Raw genomic sequence first — 23,015 nt, 5'->3', positions numbered from 1 at the left:
GCGGCTCATTGAGCAGGGTGGATGGGCACGTGACGGTCGGATATTCGAAGTCGTAGATCGTGGTCCAGATGTCTTGTGACCACCCCCCCCCCCCCCCCATTAATTTACACCTGACATTTTTTACCCTTTGCATATTAATTTCTGTTTTTCAATAAACCTTACTTTAAAAAAATATATTAAGTTTTAGATAATTAAAATAGGGGGGGGGGGGTAACAAGACATCTGGACCACCTTGTACATAACAAATAAAATGTAACAGACTTCACTACAATTACCTGGCTCTGCCTTTTGGGGTGGGTGCGAATCTCATTGAGCTCTCACCTGGTTAAATAAAGGGGGACGGGACGGGGGGGGGGGGGGGAAACACACCTGACCTGTTTGTGTATCACAATATCTGGACTTCAAACCCACCTGGATAAACAGCGGTATTGATGCAATATTATCTCAGGACACGCTGCACGTGCTGGTTGCATTGCATGAGCAGTTGGGGCATTCAAACACGGTCAGAAGTGACCGAAGAATGTGACCCCCCCCCCCCCCCCCCCCCACGGGCACAATAATGCACACGAAATCACTGAGCCCTTGCAGGTAACGCGTGCAGGAGGGCTGTATTTGTTTAATGTTAAACATGTACAATGTATAACTTGCGCTGAAGTCACTTTAGCGGCGAGTCACAAGAGAGAAGGTCAACTAAGGATAAGATCGGCAATCGACTTTTATGATGTTGTTGTCGTTGTTGTTATTGTTGTTCTTCTTGGTTCTTTCGGTAAAGTCACGTAGAAGGGAAATAATAAAATAATAAAAATAAAACATAATAAAATTATTCTCACGACGTTTCGGCCACAACGCAAGCAGCCGTCCTCAGACGCTGTCTTCCCGACAGACCTGTTCTTCACCTGAGGACGGCTGCTTGCGTTGTGGCCGAAACGTCGTGAGAATTATTTTATAATGTTTTATTTTTATTATTTTATTATTTCCCTTCTACGTGACTTTACCGAAAGAACCAATAAGATGGATCCCTGCAGTCACGAAAGCTTTAAATCGAAGTTGTTATTGTTGTTAGTGGAGCAGGACAAATCAAATAGAACTGGGCAGGGCGCGTCGTGTGAACAGACCAAATCAAGTGAGGGGGTGGAGACTCAGAGAAGGGGAAGAGAAGCGATTGGGAGACACGAGACGGGGACACAGAGTCGTAGAGTTTGGAAGCCATTAATGAACAAGAATAACTGTGGAAGAGGCCTTTGTCACGAAGTGGGAGAGAGGGGGGGAAGGGGTGACATGCACACGACTTATATTGCTGAAATGTATGAACAAATATACATTACTGCTATCTTTACACCTATCAACCTTTCGATAGCACTGCTTACCTGACACCTAAACGCCAGTGCCGCCCTTACTGCGCAGGTGTTGAAATGATGGCAATTATTTAATTTTTAATGCATCTATACATGGGAGGAAGTGAGAGGACGGTGGGTTGGTTGGGATGGGGGATTGGAGACACGTGGACAACAACAACAACAAAACACTTAAACGCGTTGCAAACGATTGTGAACGGGCGGCAGTTTGATTTTAACTTGAAACTCCCCCAAACAGGTGAAAAACGACAAGCTGCAACAATGGATCACAGTGGACACCGCAAGAGGGCATGCCAGACGACTCGAACTAAAGTGTAAATCTTCATGAACGCTTTGCACGTGCAAAGTAAGTGATGGCTAAAGCTCCTGCAAGTGTTCAAAAGTCGTTCAGCCACAGCAGCTTTCCGTTTTTGTGTTTAATAATCATTTGCAATTTGTCTGGAAGAATTAACATCAACCGAGGAGCATTCCCCAGGCGCGAAACTCGAATTTCCTCCTTCACAACCAAGCCACCCAGAGTCTCCCTCTCGCTCGCTCGCTCACTCACGTGTTCAAATCTACAGAAATCGCTCAGCGAATGAAAGCACTTCCTGTTCGTACAGAAGAGTCCTTCTGAGGGTGGCATGGAGCCAATTCTGCTCGGCAATAGATCGGCCCTGTTTGACCCCAAAAACGCAATTGGCTTGTGACACTCTCGACCACAAGACAGGCATTTTAGACCAGCGGTTGGGCATTTCATATCAGCGCTGTGGCGAGGGACGTGTTTTATTCGGGCAGCCTCACTCCTACTCTGCAATCGGCAAGACAAAATTAAAGCAAACAGCAACAAAATCGTCGAATTGTGAAATCGGGGAGGTGCATCTTGACCCTCTCCACCAAGGCACCGTCCGGGGATTTCACAGGTTCAGATCTGTCGTGACACTGGCCTAACCTCGCCTTCTACGACGCGATGGAACGTGGGATCACTGGTTGGTGTAATGGGCCTTCGTGGTCCTACGCACTTGTGGTGATGGTGATGAAGAGTCAAGACGTTTGGTGGAGTTGGTGGTACAGTGGTTAGCGCAGCAGACTGTGCTGCGAACCCAGCAAAGCCGAGTTCGATTCCAGGCCATGGCTAACTTCAGTGGCTAGTAGTACCTGAATCGGTCCATATCAAATGGGACCCTCCAGAGCGTTACAAAATAGTTAATACCTCGAAATACGAACATTCGATATACGGGGTTTGAGTATTACCAACTTTGTATTTGTTAAATGCACTTATATTTACACTTTAATATTTAATAAGGTTATTCATCCATCAACAGTGCTATATAAATAATAATAACATTATAATAAAGGGCCGTCCATAAATGACGTCACGCGATTTTGGACGATTTTTGACCCCCCCCCCCCTCGTCACACGGCGTCGCAAAAAGTCAGACCCCCCCTCAAGTATGACGTCACAAAGCTCTGCCCCCCCCCCGTCCAAAAAAAAATAAAACATGCTTCAAATCGCTTTGAACTATTGTCATTGTAGTGCGTATTTTATGTGGCGCTGCACTCTGATGTTGTCGGAGAAAACATTTATTAAAAAGTCTATTTAATTAAGTAGAACGTGTTGTCTATATTTATTTAAAGTTGCGCATTTTGATGTGACGTCACATTTCTCACCCCCCCCCCCCGTCCCTCGTCACACATCGTCACAAATGTCTGACCCCCCCCCCACCCCCCTAGGTGCGTGACGTCATTTATGTACGGCCCCTAAGACAGGGATTCTTAAGCGTTGCGCATCGCGATGGTCAGAACGTGTGTTTTGCATTCGTCTCGGCCAATCAGCGCACTATGTAGGAGCTATGTATGTCGCGTTTGGAGTGCATTGCAACCCTCACGACTGCACCCACGACGACACTGATTGCATGTGAAGATAGTTTACAATACGCCGTTTCTCTTATGTCTATCAATCTTGATTTGAAGCTTTCGTGACTGCAGGAATCCATACTCTTTGGTTCTTTCGGTAAATTCACGTAGGCATAAAATTAAATGAATCACGACGTTTCGGGCGCAACACCATCATCAGGTGGGAAAGCATGGTCTGCTGCTGAGGCAGACTGTTTTAAAAGGTTTGAAATGGGTGTAGCTCAAGGGTCATAAAGAAATAGCCGGGGCTAGTGATGTTAATGTGGGAAATTAGCATATAACTATGGAAATCAGTTTTACAGTTTAACACCGTACAGCCTAAATCTAATATTACTTTCAATATTAATTGTATATATTTAGAATATTAAATGGTAACTTATTAAGTGTTTTTTATAGTATGAAATGGTAATTTACGAAGTTTGGGAACGTATCTGCACAGTACTAATGTTATAAGTTATTCAATATACGAAGCTCCAGAAACGCATCTACTTAGTATATCGAGATATTACTCTAATCTATTTTATATTTTTAAAAATACAATTTAGTTTTAATGGGATACAGTACTGCAATTAGTATTCATTAGACGTCATAGCGATTATATGACGTATAGTTTGACTGTGATCACTCTCAGTGTATACAGTGGCAGCGTGTGGGTTTTATGCGTTATAGATTGCAAGATTGCTTATGGTAAGAAGGCTTCGTAGTCAAGCAGACTGCAATGTAGGGGACTTGTGTAATTTGTATCCGGCCTAGGGAAGTCGATCATATACCAAGGCGATGCCAATTAAAATACATTCAAATATATCGATAACCGATATCGTCGCGTTCGATATATTCAACATCGTATCGTGAAGAATAGTATCCGATGTTATAGCCGGATTCGTAGCGCATCTCGCATTGCTTACCACAACACACGACAAAATTACCTCCTCCTATTAGCACGCTCGGCTACGTTGGGTAACGAAAGACTCCATGCACATCGACACAAGCTGAATATGAAGGCCACCACGTGCTTAGGATGGGTTGGTGGGTGGCCAGAAACCACGCTCCGGCCGCCTTTGTCTCCCTCCCAGTTCTCATCTTTACACACCGCACTCCCACGCGAACGTCCCGGTCATCCTTGCAAGCGGCTCACCGTCAAGCACGGCCAACGCATCGCGCGCTTTCGGATGCACTCATTTTTCTTTCCGACCGCTTTTAATTGCGTTAAGTTTATTTTCCCTCCAGCACACGAAATAATTTCAGCATACATACATACATACTGTACTTACATTTTAAACGCCGAGTTGACCGAGGAAAGGAGAGGTCCATGAACGGTTTATATATATACATTTGTTTTTCTCTTTACGCATGTTACTGGCGGAGAGCCAGAATCGAACTCGGACAGGCGAGTTCGTAGCGCTGTGTGCAGTTAACCTCCAAGACGCCCTGCGCCCCAGTAACACGCGCACGCACACTGCCCCACGCACGTATGGATGAATGTGCGACAAACAACGATCCCCCTCTTCTTGGTTCTTTCGGTAAAGTCACGTAGAAGGGAAGTAATAAAATAATAAAAATAAAACATAATAAAATAATTCTCACGACCTAGCTTGGTGGTGTTTCATTCTTCACCTGAGGACGGCTGCTTGCGTTGTGGCCGAAACGTCGTGAGAATTATTTTATTATGTTTTATTTTTATTATTTTATTACTTCCCTTCTACGTGACTTTACCGAAAGAACCAAGAAGATGAATCCCTGCAGTCACGAAAGCTTTAAATCGAAACGATCCCCCTGTATAGCCTCTAACAGACTATCAGGGCAAGTGCTGTTTGCGAGCACCTATGAAGGCCGGCACGGCACACGAGGGGGTCGGGTGGCCAGCACCACGCCCGGCCGCCTTTGTCTCCCTAGTGGCGATGTTTTACCACACCGCACAAGGTACTCATTTGAGGCTGAGCCGACCTAACGTGCACTACACATAGCACATACATTACACACACACACTGACAAAGATCACCCCATAAAGCCTCAACATACTTTTTGGGCAAGTGCTGTTTGCGAGCACCTATGAAGGCCGGCACGGCACACGAAGGGTTGGGTAGCCAACAACCACGTCCGGCCACCTTTTTAGTAATTTGAGGCCGAGTTGACCTAGGGGTGGCCCAGCACCGGTCCAGATAATCGTCACTGGTGTTGCCAACGAGCGGGTAATCGAACTCGGGTCCTCCGGGATTCCGAGCGAAGCGCGCTAACCGCCACACCACCGAACAAAAGACAAAGGTCCCCCAAATAGCCTTGACAGACTGTTGGGGCAAGTGCCGTTAGCGAGCACCCAATACTACCCGAACAACTTACACGCGCACACACACACGCGTCAATTGCACACGTGGGTGGCGGCTGTTAAAAAACACGCGTCCGTTGTGAACGGGGGGGGGGACTGGCCGACAGTGGTCGATTGATTTTTCGGGATAACAACCCGCGCGGTTCCCACGACTCCTCGGAGAAGTGGGCCCCGGGCACGTGACGCATTCCGACCGCGGGCACGCGCACTCGTGAACTATGCCTCACCCGCCTCGCGTTACCACCACCACCACCAGCAACACGACGATCATCATCATCGTCATCGTCGCGATCGTCATTTACCACGTGGAGTACCATAACCAAGCATTGGCTACTACGACTATACGGTCTGTTTGTATTGTTTGTTGCTGGGACGTTCTTACCCGCCCCGAATGGACAGCTGTGAACAAAGAGCTTTATAGCGCATCGGATTCCTCCAGTTTTAAATAAATATGTTGATCCCGTCTGATTATTTACCAAGCTAAATCTCAATATCGCTTTAGTTATTTTATTATCACCATCACCATTATAGTACAGCTACCATCATCATTACTAGCGGAAATATTACCACTATCGTACTACCATCATTACTACTATTGTAGCATCATCAATATAAACACCTCTATAGTATTATCAGCATCACTACCATCATCATCGCCACCGGAATTATCATCAACATTACGGTACTATCACCACCACTACAGTACTATCACCATCACCACTATGTAGTACTATTATGATCATTATCTCTGTAGTACAATCAGCGTTACTACCATCACTGCCATCATCCTCACCATTACCATAACAGTACCATTGTTATTATTAACACCATTTTCACTACCAATCATCATCATCGTCATTAAGTCAACCACTGACATTACCACCAATCACATCGTCACTCCCAATGTTATTACAAAGTTGTCATTTGTGTTGAGTTTCTTGTCCTTCCCCGCACCTACGATTACCCACAGTTACAGTAGCTACGTACGGTGCAAAGGAAGTTCAACATACCGTAGATACGTACACAAAATGTTTAGGAGGCAATGAGTTTAAAATAACGACAGCAAATCTAAAAATAATCGTAATAATACTTAGGAAAGCATTGTTAGTTAATTCACATTGTACGTTAACTACGGTACATTTATGTTCGTATTAAAAAAAGGGACGAATTACACGTTAAAAGTTGTGTTCTTGAACTCTTCTCTATATAGACACAAATTATATCTATATAGACATAAATGATATTCATCTAGACACATATTATATCGGTGATGCTGCGTCGGTAGTGATGCACAAGCAAACATAATCGTCAAAAAAACTGACACACGTCAATAGCACCGCATTACAAAGGAAATGTATAATAGACGACGTTTCGGGAAACGACCCTCCACCACAGCACATGTGTTATAGACAAAGGCCATTGCCAAAAACGCGTCGCCCGTAATATTTAGTTTCCTTTGAAGGCAATGTTTATTGACTAATGTGTTGCTTTTCCATATACGGTATGGTAAAGCTGCACTTATGTTACTGCAGGTATACAAATAACCAAAGAGTATAACTGCGCTGTTTGTGCAAAACGACTTTGAAAGGCTTTCATCCAAAAGTTGATCGATCGTGACTGACAATGGACATGTAAACGTCGTACAAAACACGTAATGCATTTAAACAAAAACTACATGCTGATGGATACTTTTCATCCAGCAGCGGACAGACCACGATTGGCATACTAATGCACACGTGCTTTACGACGGGAGTATGTGTGTGTGTATATATATGTAGAATACAGGACATGCAAAACGAATTCGGGAAGACTTTAATCCAGCAGTGGATATATATATATACAGTGACCGACGATGACGTGGTCAAAATGAGCACGATGTCAATCTATTTCAAACGTCGTGCAGATGGAAGGGTAGATGGATGCCACTCATCCAGCAGTGGATATAACCACGACTTGATCATCTTCGGCACGTCCAATATAAAAATCTTATTTTTTGTTCATTATACATATATGCCGACTGCTATACGACTACTACAAAGATAAAGAACCCCCATATAGCCTGTAAGAGACTGTAGGGGCAAGTGCTGTTAGCGAGCACCTATGAAGGCCGGCACGGCACACAAGAGAGTGGGTGGCCAACACCACGCCCGGCCGCCTTTGTCTACCTAGCGGCGATGTTTACACATCGCACCAGATACTCATTTGAGGCCGAGTCGACCTAGGGGAGGCCCAGGACCGGTTCAGATAATCGCCACTGGTGTTGACCGTGAGCGTGAATCGAACTCGGGTCGCCAGGTCCGTAGCGCAGCGCGCTAACAGCTACAACTACCGCTCCCCACTACGCCTACTACCACCACCACACACACACACAGACAGTGTATCCACTGAGCTCTCTCTCTATATATACACACACACGCGCGCGAGACGAGTTTTTTTCTCATTTCGGGGCCGTATGCAATTGGCAGCCGCAATCTTCCACCCAACGTCTGCGGGCGGTCAGGCGTGTGCGCGCGTGACTGCGCGCGTGTCCGTCTGTCTGTGTGCGCGCGCGCGCGCGTGGGAAAGCGCTCGAAGCCCCGGGGGAAGCGAACGCGCCGCCAAACCAATGTGAAATCAGCCACGCAGCCCACCCCACCACCAGCACCACCTCACTCACTCCCTCCACTTCCCTCCCTCCCTCTCTCCCCTTCCCCTCCCTTACTCGCTCCATCTCTCCTCGCTCACTCACTCGCCCTCTCTCTCTGCCTCCCTCCCTCACTCACTCCATCCATCTATCTATGCCTCCGACACTCGCTCCCTCCTACCCCTTACGCTCTCCTTTTCGCACTCCTTCCATCTTTGCCTCTCCCGTAATCCCCCTTTTGCTCACCACCCCTTCTTGCTCATTCTGCCCCCTCCCTTACTCCCTCTCCCTGCCTGCTCACCCCACTCGCTAGCCCACTCTTATCCTCTCCCCCATTACTTCTCATACGTCCTCCCAACTCACAGCGCACACACACACGCGCGCGTGTTTATCATCATACTTGTTATGTATATCGTTTATTGTTAAATTTGAATCACAGTTCTTAAGATCACTGTTACATTGTTTTGTCTAGCTTTATTTTGGTGATATTCGAAAACGTATGGTTATGCCACGTTTGTTTTGTTGTTGAAGTACGGAGTTTTATCTAAATTGTCTTATGGTTGTTATTGTTCGACTGCATCCCATTGGGATTTTTGCACACAGCGTTGATGTACGGTGCTTTTTTTTCTGCAAGATTTTACTGGTTTTTCCTGAACGTCACTTTAAGATGTTCTTTGTTCATGATTTGTTTGTTGCGGTTGCACCCGAGTTAAGAGCCTCATGTCTCACAGGGCTATACCTAATGGATGAAACTGAAATGAAAACTGAAATGATCAACAGCAGCAAGATATTTATTCGTCGTGTCAACGTCATCGCTATGATTCGTGTCTCCACCAATATCATCGGCAGCAACAGCAATATCGCCATCAATAGCACGCTGCCTTTACATCATCCCCGCTTCATCATCGCTTACTGCCATACTTATACCACCATCACCACCATCACCACCACGGGCTCTGTCGTCGCCTCGTTACCCGCATGCGATTTGTGGCTGCGGGGAGTTTGGTGGTGGCGAGTGGCCAGGGTTAAGAAACGAGGCGGCACTACTGCCACTACCTGTTAAAAAAAACACCGCTTTTATGACTTTAATCAATTTAATTACAGTCAGGGGACTACTGACATACAACAAAAACTCGGCACACACCGACAAAACAACGTGCACGTGGTGGGTGCGGTAGGAATAAACGATGCGTACGTATGGAGTTTGTGACCCTGTCCATGGACACGCGTTCGAAGGCAGCGTGAAAGCGGACGGCTGGCACAGCAAAGAGCATTCACGTATTTGCACCACCATTGAGCGCTCGTGGGTTCGTATTCGTCTCTCCCAAGATTTTGGATAACTCCTTGATCAACGCGGCCGGTTTTCAACTGTGTACTTTACTCAATCGCAAAAAAACAACAACACAATTTCAGACCAAAAGCTTACTTCGTATCGGATTATCTTATACGCGAGCTAATGTGCCCCCCACCTCTACCCCCGTTACAAATGAACACGTGGCAGGATACACGACAATGTGAGGAGGTGAGTACCACCCGACTGTCGGCTGGACCTCGGGCTCAATAGCAGACAGGCCATCAGCCCACACTGCGGGACTGATGGGGAAGAGCCAACCATGACATAGTTTGCAAAAGTGGTGGAAGAGTCGAACGCACCAGCACGGAACCAGGTTACGCAGTCACTGAACGTCATGGCACAGGACTGGTGGCATAAGATGGGTGGCACAAGACGGGTGGCACAAGACGGGTGGTACAGGACGGGTGGCACAAGACGGGTGGTACAGGACTGGTGGCATAAGACGGGTGGTACAGGACGAGTGGCACAAGACGGGTGGTACAGGACGGGTGGTACAGGACGGGTGGTACAGGACGGGTGGTACAGGACGGGTGGTACAGGACGGGTGGCACAAGACGGGTGGCACATGACGGGTGGCACAAGACGGGTGGTACAGGACGGGTGGTACAGGACGGGTGGCACAGGACGGGTGGCACAAGACGGGTGGCACAAGACGGGTGGCACAGGACGGGTGGCACAAGACGGGTGGCACATGACGGGTGGCACAAGACGGGTGGTACAGGACGGGTGGTACAGGACGGGTGGCACAGGACGGGTGGCACAAGACGGGTGGCACAAGACGGGTGGCACAGGACGGGTGGCACAGGACGGGTGGCACAAGACGGGTGGCACAATACAGGTTGCACAAGACGGGTGGTACAGTACGGGTGGTACAGGACGGGTGGCACAAGACGGGTGGCACAATACAGGTTGCACAAGACGGGTGGTACAGGACGGGTGGCACAAGACGGGTGGCACAATACAGGTTGCACAAGACGGGTGGTACAGGACGGGTGGTACAGGACGGGTGGCACAAGACGGGTGGCACAATACAGGTTGCACAAGACGGGTGGTACAGGACGGGTGGTACAGGACAGGTTGCACAAGACGGGTGGCACAGGACGGAAGGTGATTCTTAATTCGAGACACACGTCTACAAGGTTGCCGTGCGCACGTCACATCAAACACACGCACGCCAAGACACGCGGGTGATTTACGTGCGAGCTATGAACGGACCGAGTTAAGATCTCGCCACATTCTTTGCCGATGACGCAAATGCGTAAGACTCGTATTTAGTTGTTGTTGTTTTCAAACTTGCGTCGTTATTTCACCTCTCACACGACTGCTTTCTTCTTCTTGGTTCTTTCGGTAAAGTCACGTAGACGGGAAGTAATAAAATAATAAAAATAAAACATAATAAAACAATTCTCACGACGTTTCGGCCACAACGCAAGCAGCCGTCCTCAGGTGAAAACCAGGTCCGTCGAGGCGACAGAGTCTGAATGAAACAGCACACGAGCTTGGAGCATATATATAAGCTGGGCGCATTGACAAAGGAATTTGCATATCAAAAGGAATTTAGCATATTTATGGGAAATGCAGGAATGTGATTAGTACTGCATATGCATGTACATTATGCAGGATTAACAGCATCAAAGGGAGCTGCAGTTACTGCTGCTGCTGCAGTTGCTGCTGCTGCAGTTTCTGCTGCTGCTGCAGTTGCTACTGCTGCTGTTACTGCTGCTGCTGCACTTGCTGCTGCTGCTGCAGTTGCTGCCTTATCCATTTTAATATAACACTATGTATTATTCTACCTACCCTAATGTGTATCACACTGCTATATGTTTACTATACAATTACGACACCATACATTACTCTGCACACTGCACCATGCCAGTGAGTGGAACGCGGTCTGAAAGTCACCGTAAACGTGAACACAAGTCACGTACTACGCACGTGACCTGTCATCCAGCATGGGGGGGGGGGGGCAGCAGCGAGGGGTTAGTGGATCACCGCACAATTGCTGTAAAATTCTCTTCCCCGTGGGCCTCGATGTGGTTGCCATTAGCCTGGCTCGCCAGGAGAAGGCGGTACAGCAAAATGTAGACTCCATATTCTTAGGTTTTTTCGGTAAAGTCACGTAGGTAAAACATAAAAATTAATAAAAGTTAAATAAATTAAAAATCACGACGTTTCGGAGGCAACACAAGCTTCCGTCTTCAGGTGGAACCGTCACAGCCCGACAGCTGTATCAAGCTTGTGTTGCCTCCGAAACGTCGTGATTTTTATTTTATTTTACTTTTATTAATTTTTATGTTTTACCTACGTGACTTTACCGAAAAAAACCTAAGAATATGAATTCTTGCAGTCACAAAAGCTTCAAATCTAGAATTAATGTAGACTCCACCCTTTCCGTCTAACGCGTAGGCTTTCGCGACCAATAGCATCCATAATACGGGTTGTTGTTTTGTTTTGTTTAGATCCACCCTTTCCATCTGTCTGTGATAGAGTGTCGCCCTCAATGCGCGCGTGGTGTTTTCTCCGCGTGCCACGGTTCCTTCCCACGTGTAAACACTTATCAATTGACAGACAACACCTTGCTATATATAGAGGACCGCAGAGCTTATGGGTGGGTGTGGTATTCGACGCATCTCAGTCGTTCTCTATTCCAGTTGACCAATTTCATTATCGACCATGGTCAATCCGCTGCTGGATTAAGGCCTCTCCAATAGGCCCGCCCCCTTTCGTGGATCCTGCAAATGTCGTGAAAGTTATTGTTAAAGTTATTATTAAAGCAACCCTAAACGATACACGCGCCTCGTGTTTCACGAGCAAATAAGACGGCCGGAACGGAACACGAGGGAGGCGATGTAGCCAAAGCACACTCGACCGCCTTTGTCTCTCCAATGGGGATGTTTACACACCGCACTAGGTACTCACTTGAGGCCGAGTCGACCTAGGAGAAGCCCAGGACCCGTTAAAATAATCGTCACTGGTGTTAGCCGTGAGCGGGAGTCGGGCTCGTAGCGTAGCGCGCTAATCTATTGCTCAAAACCTCTTCACAACCACATCCTTACACACAGACAAAGATCCCCCTTATAGCCTGAACAGACTGTTGGGGCAAGTGCTGTTCGCAAGCACCTACGAAAGCCGGCACGGCGCACGAGGGGGTGGGTGGCCAGCACCACGCCCGATCGCCTTTGTCTCCCAAGTGGCGATGTTTAAACACCGCACCAGGTACACATTTGAGTCCGAGTCGACTTAGAGGAGGCCCACGACCGGTTCAAATAATCGTCGCTGGTGTTGGCCGTGAGCGGGAATCGAACTCGGCTCCGCAGGGCTCGGAGCGCAGCGGAACGCTCACACAACTGCTCCAAAAGCTCCCCACAGCCACATCGCCTTACACACAAACATAATCACTCCCACACACAAAGATAAAGATCCCCCGTATAGCATTAACAGACTGTAGGGGCAAGTGCTGTTAGCGAGCACCTATGAAGGCCGGAACGGTACACGAGGGGGTGGGTGGGCCAGCGCCACGCCCGACCACCTTTGTCTCCCTATCGGCGATGTTTACATACCGCACCAGGTACTCATTTGAGGCCGAGTCGACCTAGGGGAGGCCCAGGACCTGTTCAGATAATCGTCACTTGTGTTTGCCGTGAGCGGGAATCGAACCCAGGTCGCCAGGTTCGTAGTGCAGCGCGCTAACCACTACACTACCGCTCCCCTAACTCCCACACATGCACACACACTCACACACACTCACACACACGCACACACACAGCGCGAACACAGGCGCACGCCTAGACTTGGCTGCCTTTGCGTCTCCACAGCTGTGAGCAACGAGGGCGTGCCCCGAGCGCGCTCCGAGCGCGCGCGCCACGCGACCCACGCCAGCGCAGAGCGGGGAGGGGTGTGGGGAGGGAGCGAGGTCTGTGTGTGTGTGTATCGTGGGGAGGAAGGGATGGAGGGGAGGGGAGAGGTGGACTGGTGTTGTTCGTGAGAAGGGAGTGGATGGGTGGGGGGGGGAGTCGGATCTGTGCGCGCGTGTGTGCGTATGTCGGTTCAACTTCTTACGCGCAATACGTAGGCTGATCGGGAGGTGTGTTGGGGATGATGGCAGAGAGGAGGAGAGTTGGACTTGTATAAACGGGAGAGAGGGAAGGGAGAGCGTAATGTCTGTGTGTGTGTGTGATGGGGGGGGGGGGGTGACAAGGGGAGGTGGACTGGTGTTAGGGCGGGAGAGAGAGAGGATGAAGGAGGGAGGGGAGGAGAGGCCAAGCGAGTTCGTGTTGGGTCGGGCACGGAATCGCGTGGCTCGGTTTGTGCGATGACGGCCGGGTTCGTGGTGCGTGCCGATATTCGGGTGTGCTGTGGTGCGTCGAAAAGTTGGGGGTGGGGGAGGGGTGGGGGTGTAAAAAACGTGAATGCCCAAACTGCACTCAGCTGTGTGGGAGAGAGACACGCAAACTCCAAAAATACAGGCATCGTCAGGGTCGGGATCGAACCCACGACCTGCTGTAGACCAGGCGAGGTAGTGAACATCTCACTGCCGTGGTGAGATGTCGTCACCCCTCCGAGTGCATGAGCAGGCTTTTGAAACCGGCTCAGCTCATGAGATGTGACTTCGGGCGCAAATTTACAGGGATTTGTTCGTAGGCGGCCCCAATAGCCCATCAACGGCGTTAAACGTTCAACATTTACACGCACGGATGGAAGCTGTTAGCAAATTCTACATGTGCGTGCTACTTTACGTGCTGCGAAGACGGGCCGTTTGCCCCGAACCGTCGCCTGTTACATATATAGTTTCGTTTAAAGGTCACACAGTGTTTATTAACGTATGTGTTGATTTTCTTATAAATAGAACACGCGATGGCCGGCCGTAGGTCAGTAAACCGTGAATCGATCATCCTTACAAAAATTAAACAACAGCGGGCACTGTGAGAATGAGATTATATACATATGTAGCATCAACAACAACAACAAAAAGCAAGTCTCATTTTATTGATATCATTTGGTTCTGTTTCCCCCCAAGTCACACCCCCGCCGTTACCTGTGGACGTGCATTGTGAACACGCGTGGACACGCGTGAACACGCGTGAACACACGTGAACACACATGAACACACGTGTGGCGATAGTGCGCAGTGCTACGAACCAAATGCCCCGAGTTCGATCCCCGATGGAGTAAAACTCAAAGAACAAATATACATTCATCATGAGCCCACTGACGATGTCATAAGCAAGCGATTGGACTTTGCTTGCAGCCTAAAATGTAATGACTGGGCAATGACGAAATTGTATTCTATCACCACATATACATCCAATCAGAGGCGAAAGTTTCTGGAAATTGAATTTCTTCAGATACAGAGAGATAGATAATCAAACAAAATCACGTGAATTTCGCACCGTATGTAGCCAACGGTGCCAATCGGAGGTGCGTGGGAAGGAATAAACGAAACGAAACACGAAAATAAGTTTGAAAAAAATTAGTTTACAATCTCGAGATTTAAAAGTGCATCAGCTCCAGTGGCTTCCTAATATAGGAAGAAAAAGATCGCACCATTAAACCGTGGTGGGGGGGGGGGGGTGCTTTGACCAAACCTCGTTAAACCTTCGTGGAAACCGATAACGATGTTGATATTCGATGCGCACAGTCAAAAAAAGTCGCTTCACTTGTTTAAAGTAAAAAACAACTGAATGCCCCAAACCGTACTCCGCTGTGTACCACACGAAGCAGACATAACCGCCTCCATCCATAATCTCTATCGCCACGATCACACGTTTTACACATCCCATCCGCAACACCGCGTGCCGGGAGAGATTTATTTTCCCAGTCCGCAGCGTTGGGCCGTCAAATATCCAAGCAAAACACCCCCGCTCACACATTCACCATCTCACCAGAAGAGTGAGTCTCACTTAAAACACACACACACAAAAACACAATGCTGCCGAATTCACCCGATGTTTATCAAAAGCCAAGGGCTTCTCTCTCTCTCCTCTCCCATTGTTAATAATGGGTCCTCGATGGCGTTACAAGGTTAGAGCAATGCGCGTCTCGTGATTGCCATTCGAGTCGGTCGGCTGACTCGAGGGGACTCGGCTCCTACTCCGTCCGGGGCTGTGTCGGGCGCGCATTTAGGAAGGTTTTAGTTCCCATGCCTAAACATCGACCCCCACACACACCCACTGCTCCCACCCACGCCCGTTTAAGCCAAACACCCCCCGCGGGCTACAGAAAGAATTGGCACGTGCTTGTGCAGCCCCCCCCCCCGCCCGCCTCTACGAACCCCACACAACCCCCCTCCACCACCACCACCACAGTAAGTCCCAATGGGCAGGCAGTCAACACCCTCCCTTCCAACCCGCAAACACCTCCCTACCCCCACCACCACTACCACCACCTCCACCACCTCCTCCTCCTCTACAAGCATCAGCAGTCACCTTCCCCCGAACCCTCATTCACCCCCCCACGCTCCGGCTCCTTCCCACCCAGTCCCCCGGCTACCTCGCCCCACCTCACCCCCACCCCACCCCACCCACCACCACCATCCTCCACTTCGATAAAAAAAAATTCTGCCCGACACGACCCATCTAGCCGCGCCGACAGATGTCAAGAGTCACGGGGGGGTGGTGGAGGTGGGGGGTGGGGGGAGGGGGGGATGTGCGCGCGCGCGAGGGGGGGGGGGTGGAGACGCGCGCGATTTATTTCCCGGAGCCGGCATCCCCCTCGTGCGCCGTGATTGACAGCTCAGTGAGCAGTGGCCAATAGCAGCGAGGCGGAGAGCAGGCGCTCAGCCAATGGGGAGCGAGAGAAAGAGAGAGAGGAAAAAAACGCTCCGTCGAGACACCCCCCTCTCCCTCCTCCTCTCGCCGCCACTCTCCAAAATCCCCCACCACCGTATTCCTCTAACCCCTCCGCCCCACCTCTCCATCCTCCACCACCACCACCTTCCTCTGACCGCACAGCCCCACGCATACATGCTTCGACCAGCCAGTCACCCGAGCCGCCCCCCCCCACACGCCAACCAGCCTAGCTTCTACCCCCCCCCCCCCGCTTGCCGCACTCTCTCCCTCGGTCTCTCGACACACGCGCACGCGCGCGCGTCTCCCCAACACTCGGGGCAAGCCGCACATTACCCTCCCCCACACCCACACTCCCCCCCCCCCACGCGCCTGTGTTGTGCACACTGGCCCGTGATTGGCCCGCGAGTGTGGGAAAGAATCCGTGAAGGGTTTCACACGCGCCGAGCAGGGGCACGCTACGCCGCCACCCCCCCCACACACCCAAGCCCGCCCCGCCCCCCCCACCCCCGACCTCCCTATAAAAGCGCGGAGTTCCCCGTGCACCCCTTTGCGCCGACACGAGCCAGAGACACAACCCCCCCCCCTCCACCGCCCACCCCTCTTTCCACCCATTTTTTTGCTTCTCCAAACACACGAACACGCGCGCGCGTGCGCGTCTGCCTGCCCGCCCGCACCGCCTCCTCCACCGCCACACGCGCGCGCGTGCGTGCGTCCGCGGCGCACGACCTGGGCACGAGAGTCTACAGAGACCCGACTCGGGGTGACGGACGGTCCGGCCACGGGGAAGAGGCACCGTCAGACGTCAACGGCGCACTCTCTCTTCTTGGTCGTCGAGATTTTGGCGTCAAATTGTGTTTTTGGTGCATTTGATCGTCATCATCATCATCGCCTCCACCACCATCATCATCTTTACCATACTTGTAGTCGTGGATAAAATTCATTCAGCGACACATACAGCCAAACTGCACTCAACGCAAACGTCCAGGAAGGTTCATACATTTTGTTTATTAAAACATACAAGAGCAGCAGCAGCAGCAAGCAGAGATGCCGGCTGACACGATGATGGAGAAGGTGTCCGTGTCGCCTGTGGCCGCCGTGACCGCCTGCAACTCCATCCCAGAGAAGTCGAAGACGGCGAGTGAGCACCGAAAAGTGAGTGGTCCACCACCTTGGAATGTCCACCGCTGTCGATTGTCCACAACCACAAAACCGTGCAAATGGGGCACGCGGTGTATTATTAAAAAGTTCGTTTTAAAACGAGTGGGAAAACAATGCACCCATTGAAACTTTTGTGTAAACAAATAACTATTATCGTCATCATGCCGTCTGGAACACTCTTCCTTCCGATATTAGGACGCCCCTCCGTAGCTATGTACTTTCAAAATCTCGAATGAAAAATGCAATTCTTTAGAACTGCTTTTTCCCTTCAGTTTGTTCTCCTACCTCCGCAACCTCCGATGTACGGTGCGAACAGAAGAAGTTCAACATGCGGTACACTTCATGGAGTTAACCAAACTGCGGTCTGTTTGCTCCTCCCGTTTTCCAGTCGTCCAAGCCGATCATGGAGAAGAGGAGGAGAGCTCGAATCAACGAGAGCCTGGGTCACCTGAAGACGCTCATACTGGACGCCTTAAAAAAAGACGTAAGTGATACCTATCGTATTCCCCTGCTCATACGACATTATATTTATAAATCGTGGTCACGCAAGCGTTACGTTGCTTTACATTGCGCACAAGTAACGGCTCGGTATGGTTAGATTTAAGTAAAAACTGTTTTTTTTTTTAAACCGCACTCAACGTGATATTATGAAGCAGAGACGGAGTCGTTCAATTTAGGGTTCGACTCCAGCGACAACCGCTGTTGAATATTAAACTTGCGACCGTGGGTCTGCCACTGTACGGCGATTACGTGCGGCCTGGGCATAGCAGTGGTTACAAATCTGGCGAAAACGACACGAGTTCGATTCCCGGCCTCCGGCTAACATCAGTGGCGAATGATGTCTGGACACGTCCTGGTCAAAACAAACTCCCACGACGCCCCTCCAAAAAAGTGGCATTAGAGGCTTTCTTCATACAGCCGAGCCGTAAATCATTATTATGATCCATTGGTTATTATTCATTATTGTGTTAAGTATGCACATGCCCAAGCGCTATAGGTTGTTGTTTTTTTGCTAACTTTTATTTCGTCCGTGGTTTGGATTGTTACAGAGTTCTCGCCACTCCAAGTTGGAGAAGGCGGACATCCTGGAGATGACGGTCAAACACCTAAGAAATCTGCAGCGCGTTCAAATGACAGGTGAGCTGCGACCACCTCGCCACGACCACATCACACGGGCCTGGGCAGAGAAGCGCAACGCTCACAGCCTTAACAGACTGATGCTGCTGCTGCTGGGCCGAGGTGCTGTTATAGCGAGCACCTGTGAAGGCCAACACAGCACAGGACGGGAGGGGGGGGGGCAAGGATTGGAGATGGCCCAGCACCACGCCTGGCCGCCTTTGTCTCCCCAGTGGGCGATTTTCTTGACAAAACGCGCCATGTATTTGTTATATAGGAAGATACGGACCAGTGGCCAAACTGAAAAAAACGCGGTCGTTGCTGTGTGACTAATGTCCAGTTTTGATCCGAGTCAATAACTTAACATTGGAAAATATGATACATTTTTGGGAAAATCCTACGATTTTAAAGCGAAGTTATCTATAACGTTGTATTGTTTGGTAGAACGTTCAGTGTGTGTGTGTTGATTGGAGTGGTGGCGCAGTGGTTAGCACACTGGGTTAGGAACCCGACGACCAAAATCAGTGGCCAATATCTGAGCCGATCCCTGGGCCTCCCCTAGGTTGATTCAGCCTTAAAATACGAGTCCCTGTAGCGGTGTTGAAACATCAGCACCAACGCCCATTGACAAACCCGTGGTGAAGTATGGTCAAACCCCCCCCCCCCGCCACATCACCCATTACCGACAGCAGGTGCATCGACCATGAGCAACCAGTTGTTATATTGCAGCAAGAGTATTAATTCATTTGCCAAGTAATACGTGCACCTTGGTCTGAGTGGGTGGGTGGGTGGTTAGGGACGCAGGCGGCAAAGTTCCCTATTGCAGTTGTATAGATGCCAAGTTTTGTCCAGAGGGACTTTGTTTATGGGGCAACATGTCCCGAAGTCTATTAAATGTGACAGGATGCGTTATTTTGGGTTTAGCGCTTTTTTTCTTTCTTTTTTTCTTTGCACAAAAAAAAGGGAAACCCCTCCCTGAAGGAGGCTTGCCAGACGAGCTTGATAAATGAATCAGGCCGTGAGCAAAAATTTCCCTAGCGAATCCTGTGTATAAATTATAGCCCCTTGTGTCAATCCCCTGCTGGATGACGCCCCACGCCCCACGCCCTACTCTGGAAGTGGGGGTTGATTGACCATACTTGACATGCTGGTTCTTGGAGTGGAGTTCTGGGAGCGGTTGAGACATCGCTCACCACTGATGTTAGCCGTTGTTGGGATTATATAACACAGATCACCCGTGGTTCGTTTTACAGTGTGCCACAACGCGGATTCCTGCTCATAAAAAAAAAATGTCCCATCATTGTAATCATCTCCAGCCCTGGTCAATCCACCGCTGGATGAATGCCTCCTCTAGCCGCTGCTCTTTCACGATCCCCCGATTGCAACCAATCAATGCGCCCCGTGCCTGTACACGGAGTTGACGTCGATGTCTAATCGATTTGTGCTTTTGTCTTGTCCGTCTCTATACAGCCGCCCTCAACACGGACCCCAGCGTCCTGGGCAAGTACAGGGCCGGCTTCAACGAATGCATGACCGAGGTGACGCGGTTCCTGTCCACGTGCGAGGGCGTCAACGCGGAGGTGCGCACCCGTCTGCTAAGCCACCTGGCCAACTGCATGGCCCAGATCTCCACCATGAGTGGCGGCTACCCGCAAGGACACCACCACGGACCCGCCGGCATGATGCCGCCACCGCCGCCACCGTCGCACTACGCCCAGGCGATTCCAACCGGCGCACCGGGTGGACAGGTCCCTGTGGCTTCCAACGCGAGCAGTGGTGGTGCCGGTGCTGCTGCTGCTGCTGGTGGCGGCGGCGGCGGCACTGGTGGTGTGGCTCTACCCGGAGGAGGAGGTCCCGCTTGCAAGGGCAGCCCGCCGGCGTTAGCCGACGTGTTGCTGTCTCAGACCGCCGCGGGACCGGCCTCGAACGTGGGGGCGGGCAAGGTGTACGGAGGGTTCCACTTGGTGCCGGGACCCGACGGACAGATCGCCTTCCTCATCCCGAACCCTCACCTCATCCCCATGTACGCGCCCGGCTCCAGCGCGGGGTCTCCTGGCCACCCGGGCAGCCCCGGAAAGGGGCTCCGGCACCACCCCTACCCCTCCGGCTGCCCCATGACGGCGTCGGCCATCCCCATCAATGCTCTGATGGGCGCAGACTCTGTATGGAGGCCTTGGTGACAATTAGCCCCCCGCGACGCGATGTCAGCATTCTACCGTGGACTTTTGTAAAGCTTTGTTTTTATATATATATAAAGATACATTTTAAAAGGAAAAATATGAAACACGGAAAGAAAATTCGTGCGTACGCATGAATTGCCGAACGCTCTCCAACGGTCGCGGGTGCCCGACGCATTTAATTAGCGGCGTTGACGTTACGCTCCAAAAACTTTTAGCGCTGGTTTTTAAATTAGCAAGATTCAGCTTGAAACCTTTGGATAAATTTTGACCGGTTATTTTTTGCTTTCTTTAGGCTAAAAAAAAATCCCGAGTAGCAATGAGACTTCATGTTGAATTTGGAGTCGATATTGGGTCATCTTCACGAGAGGCGATTTAAAAATGAGACGCACAGAGCTCACCCTGGAGCACTTGTGCCCTCACTGTTCGTCGTCCAAACGTTAGTGGTCAAATAAGTGCCTCCGCCGCTTTTAGAGGTCGTACGTTTTGTGTGCCGTCTGAAGAGCAAAAAAACCACATTGCCTATACACGTGTGTACAAACGAATGCAACGCGAAGCTGCGAGAGATATTTTGTACTGTAATGTAGAGAGAGATTAAAAAAACGTGTGCCCTGTATATATGTATATATACATAAAACGCACAATGCTGTACGCCTTAAACTAGTGCGAAAAAACGTACATGATTGTATTGAGAGAAAAAAAGAGTATGTTGTGCAGTGCATACCAAAGACAAAAAATGGATCTTCCAAAAAAAAGAGACGTTTTTTTAAATGTACAAAATAATAAACATGTCATGCACTTTACCGTTTATACAACAACAAAAACGCGTGCTCGGGTCGAGTTTTTCCTACTGAACACCCGTACCGGGATAATCCCGGGATGTGGTGCAATTTACCATTATAATGTGTTGAGTTTACCATCATAATGTGTTGAGTCACACCAAAAGAAGAAAAATATATATCAGTAACCACCACGATAGCAGTGTGCACTATTATTCTTTCATCGCTGGATCGCAAGAAGTGCCGGTGGTGGGTGGATTGGACGGACGCTTAATCCAGCAGTTGACTGATCATGGCTGATTATGCATGGTGCCGTTGATGACAGTTTCAATTCTTCTCAAAAAAAAACTGCGGTACACCTTTTTCGCTCGTCTTAGTATTCAAATGCGCCACCTGCAGGCGACTTTTGAACGTAACATCGAGACACGCGGCAAGACCACACATTCTAAAATCACGAAAATAGTCATTCGCTTCGTCAATTTAGTGAAGTATGGTGAATCGAACCAACACCACCACGGCCGGCGCGGATTGGAGAGCTCGTTAACAAGCAGTGGAATTGACAGAGGGCTCCCCGGGATCGATTCAGATGTTGGGAAATCTTACTTCCTCCCACTTTAGGGCTCAGTGCACCATGCTAACCACTGCGCCACCAATCTAACACGACTAGACTTGTTGCGCCTCGCATCTTCTTCTAATGTCACTCACAGCAGGATAAGTTACACGGTATGCATCATCGGTGCATCACCTGTGAACGTTTGCGTAATACAGTTCTTCAATCAGCGCTGCCGAGACATTCCTGGTAATAAAATCAACTATCACCCTCCCATTTCTTTGAGAGGAATTCATCCAGTAGTGGATTGATCATGGCCGATGATCTCTAACTTCAAATCTCCACATTATGCTTTTAGTCCATAGTCCATCCAAGGCTTCTCTCCCCTGCCGACTTGCGTTAACCCAGCAACATTTGCTCAAACAAAAGGAAGCAAAGCAAGCCCTGGACGAGTCTCTCGTTCTTGTCGACCTCGACCATCGGGGCGGGCTTCACTATGAATGCCGCGGTGCACTTGCTTGGGAGAGATGCTGCGTTTCGTGATGGTTAGAACAAGTGGGACCAAGGTAATCCAGAAGTCGCCGGTTCGATTCCCCGGTACGTGGCAGTGAAAACTACTTGTCAAAGTTTATTGAGAAATCCCACCGCCACCACCACCACCTCTTCCTTTTTATTTTTACCCAGCGGGTATAACCGAGCATAACCAACACCACATGTTCGGGGTGTCGCGTGCGTTGAGGTATAGTGTGGGTTACCAACCCCGACCCTCTATCCAAGGACGCCTGGCCAGCGTGGAAGAGTAGGCCAAGTACCCTCCACCCCTAGGGAGGTGTTTCTCTACAGTCTAGAGCCCCCGCGAGGGGAGGCCTTTCCGCCAGCAGTGGGGTGAGCGAGAA

General features: G+C 49.8%; 1 protein-coding gene across 2 annotated transcripts in view; it reads left to right on the top strand.

Annotated features, from left to right (window-relative positions):
* The window catches only part of HES1 (hes family bHLH transcription factor 1), a 59,933-nt gene extending 38,194 nt beyond the window's left edge, over positions 1–21,739 (top strand). The window contains exons 1-4 of one of the 2 annotated variants that reach the window (XM_061566130.1): positions 16,902–17,491; positions 17,886–17,981; positions 18,547–18,634; positions 20,084–21,735. In XM_061566130.1, coding sequence (XP_061422114.1) covers positions 17,384–17,491; positions 17,886–17,981; positions 18,547–18,634; positions 20,084–20,793 — 1,002 coding nt within the window. In that variant the 5' untranslated portion in view covers positions 16,902–17,383 and the 3' untranslated portion in view covers positions 20,794–21,735. Of the gene's footprint in view, positions 1–16,901; positions 17,492–17,885; positions 17,982–18,546; positions 18,635–20,083 lie in introns of those variants that run through there. The other variant, XM_061566131.1, reaches the window with a different exon arrangement.
* Positions 21,740–23,015: the final 1,276 nt, after the last annotated feature.

This window comes from Lethenteron reissneri, chromosome 36, assembly GCF_015708825.2.
Source record: "Lethenteron reissneri isolate LAM-NWPU_2019-01 chromosome 36, ASM1570882v1, whole genome shotgun sequence".
Lineage (NCBI taxonomy): Eukaryota > Metazoa > Chordata > Hyperoartia > Petromyzontiformes > Petromyzontidae > Lethenteron > Lethenteron reissneri.
The sequence above is the reverse complement of the archived record's forward strand: the minus strand, read 5'-3'. Positions and strand labels throughout refer to the sequence as shown.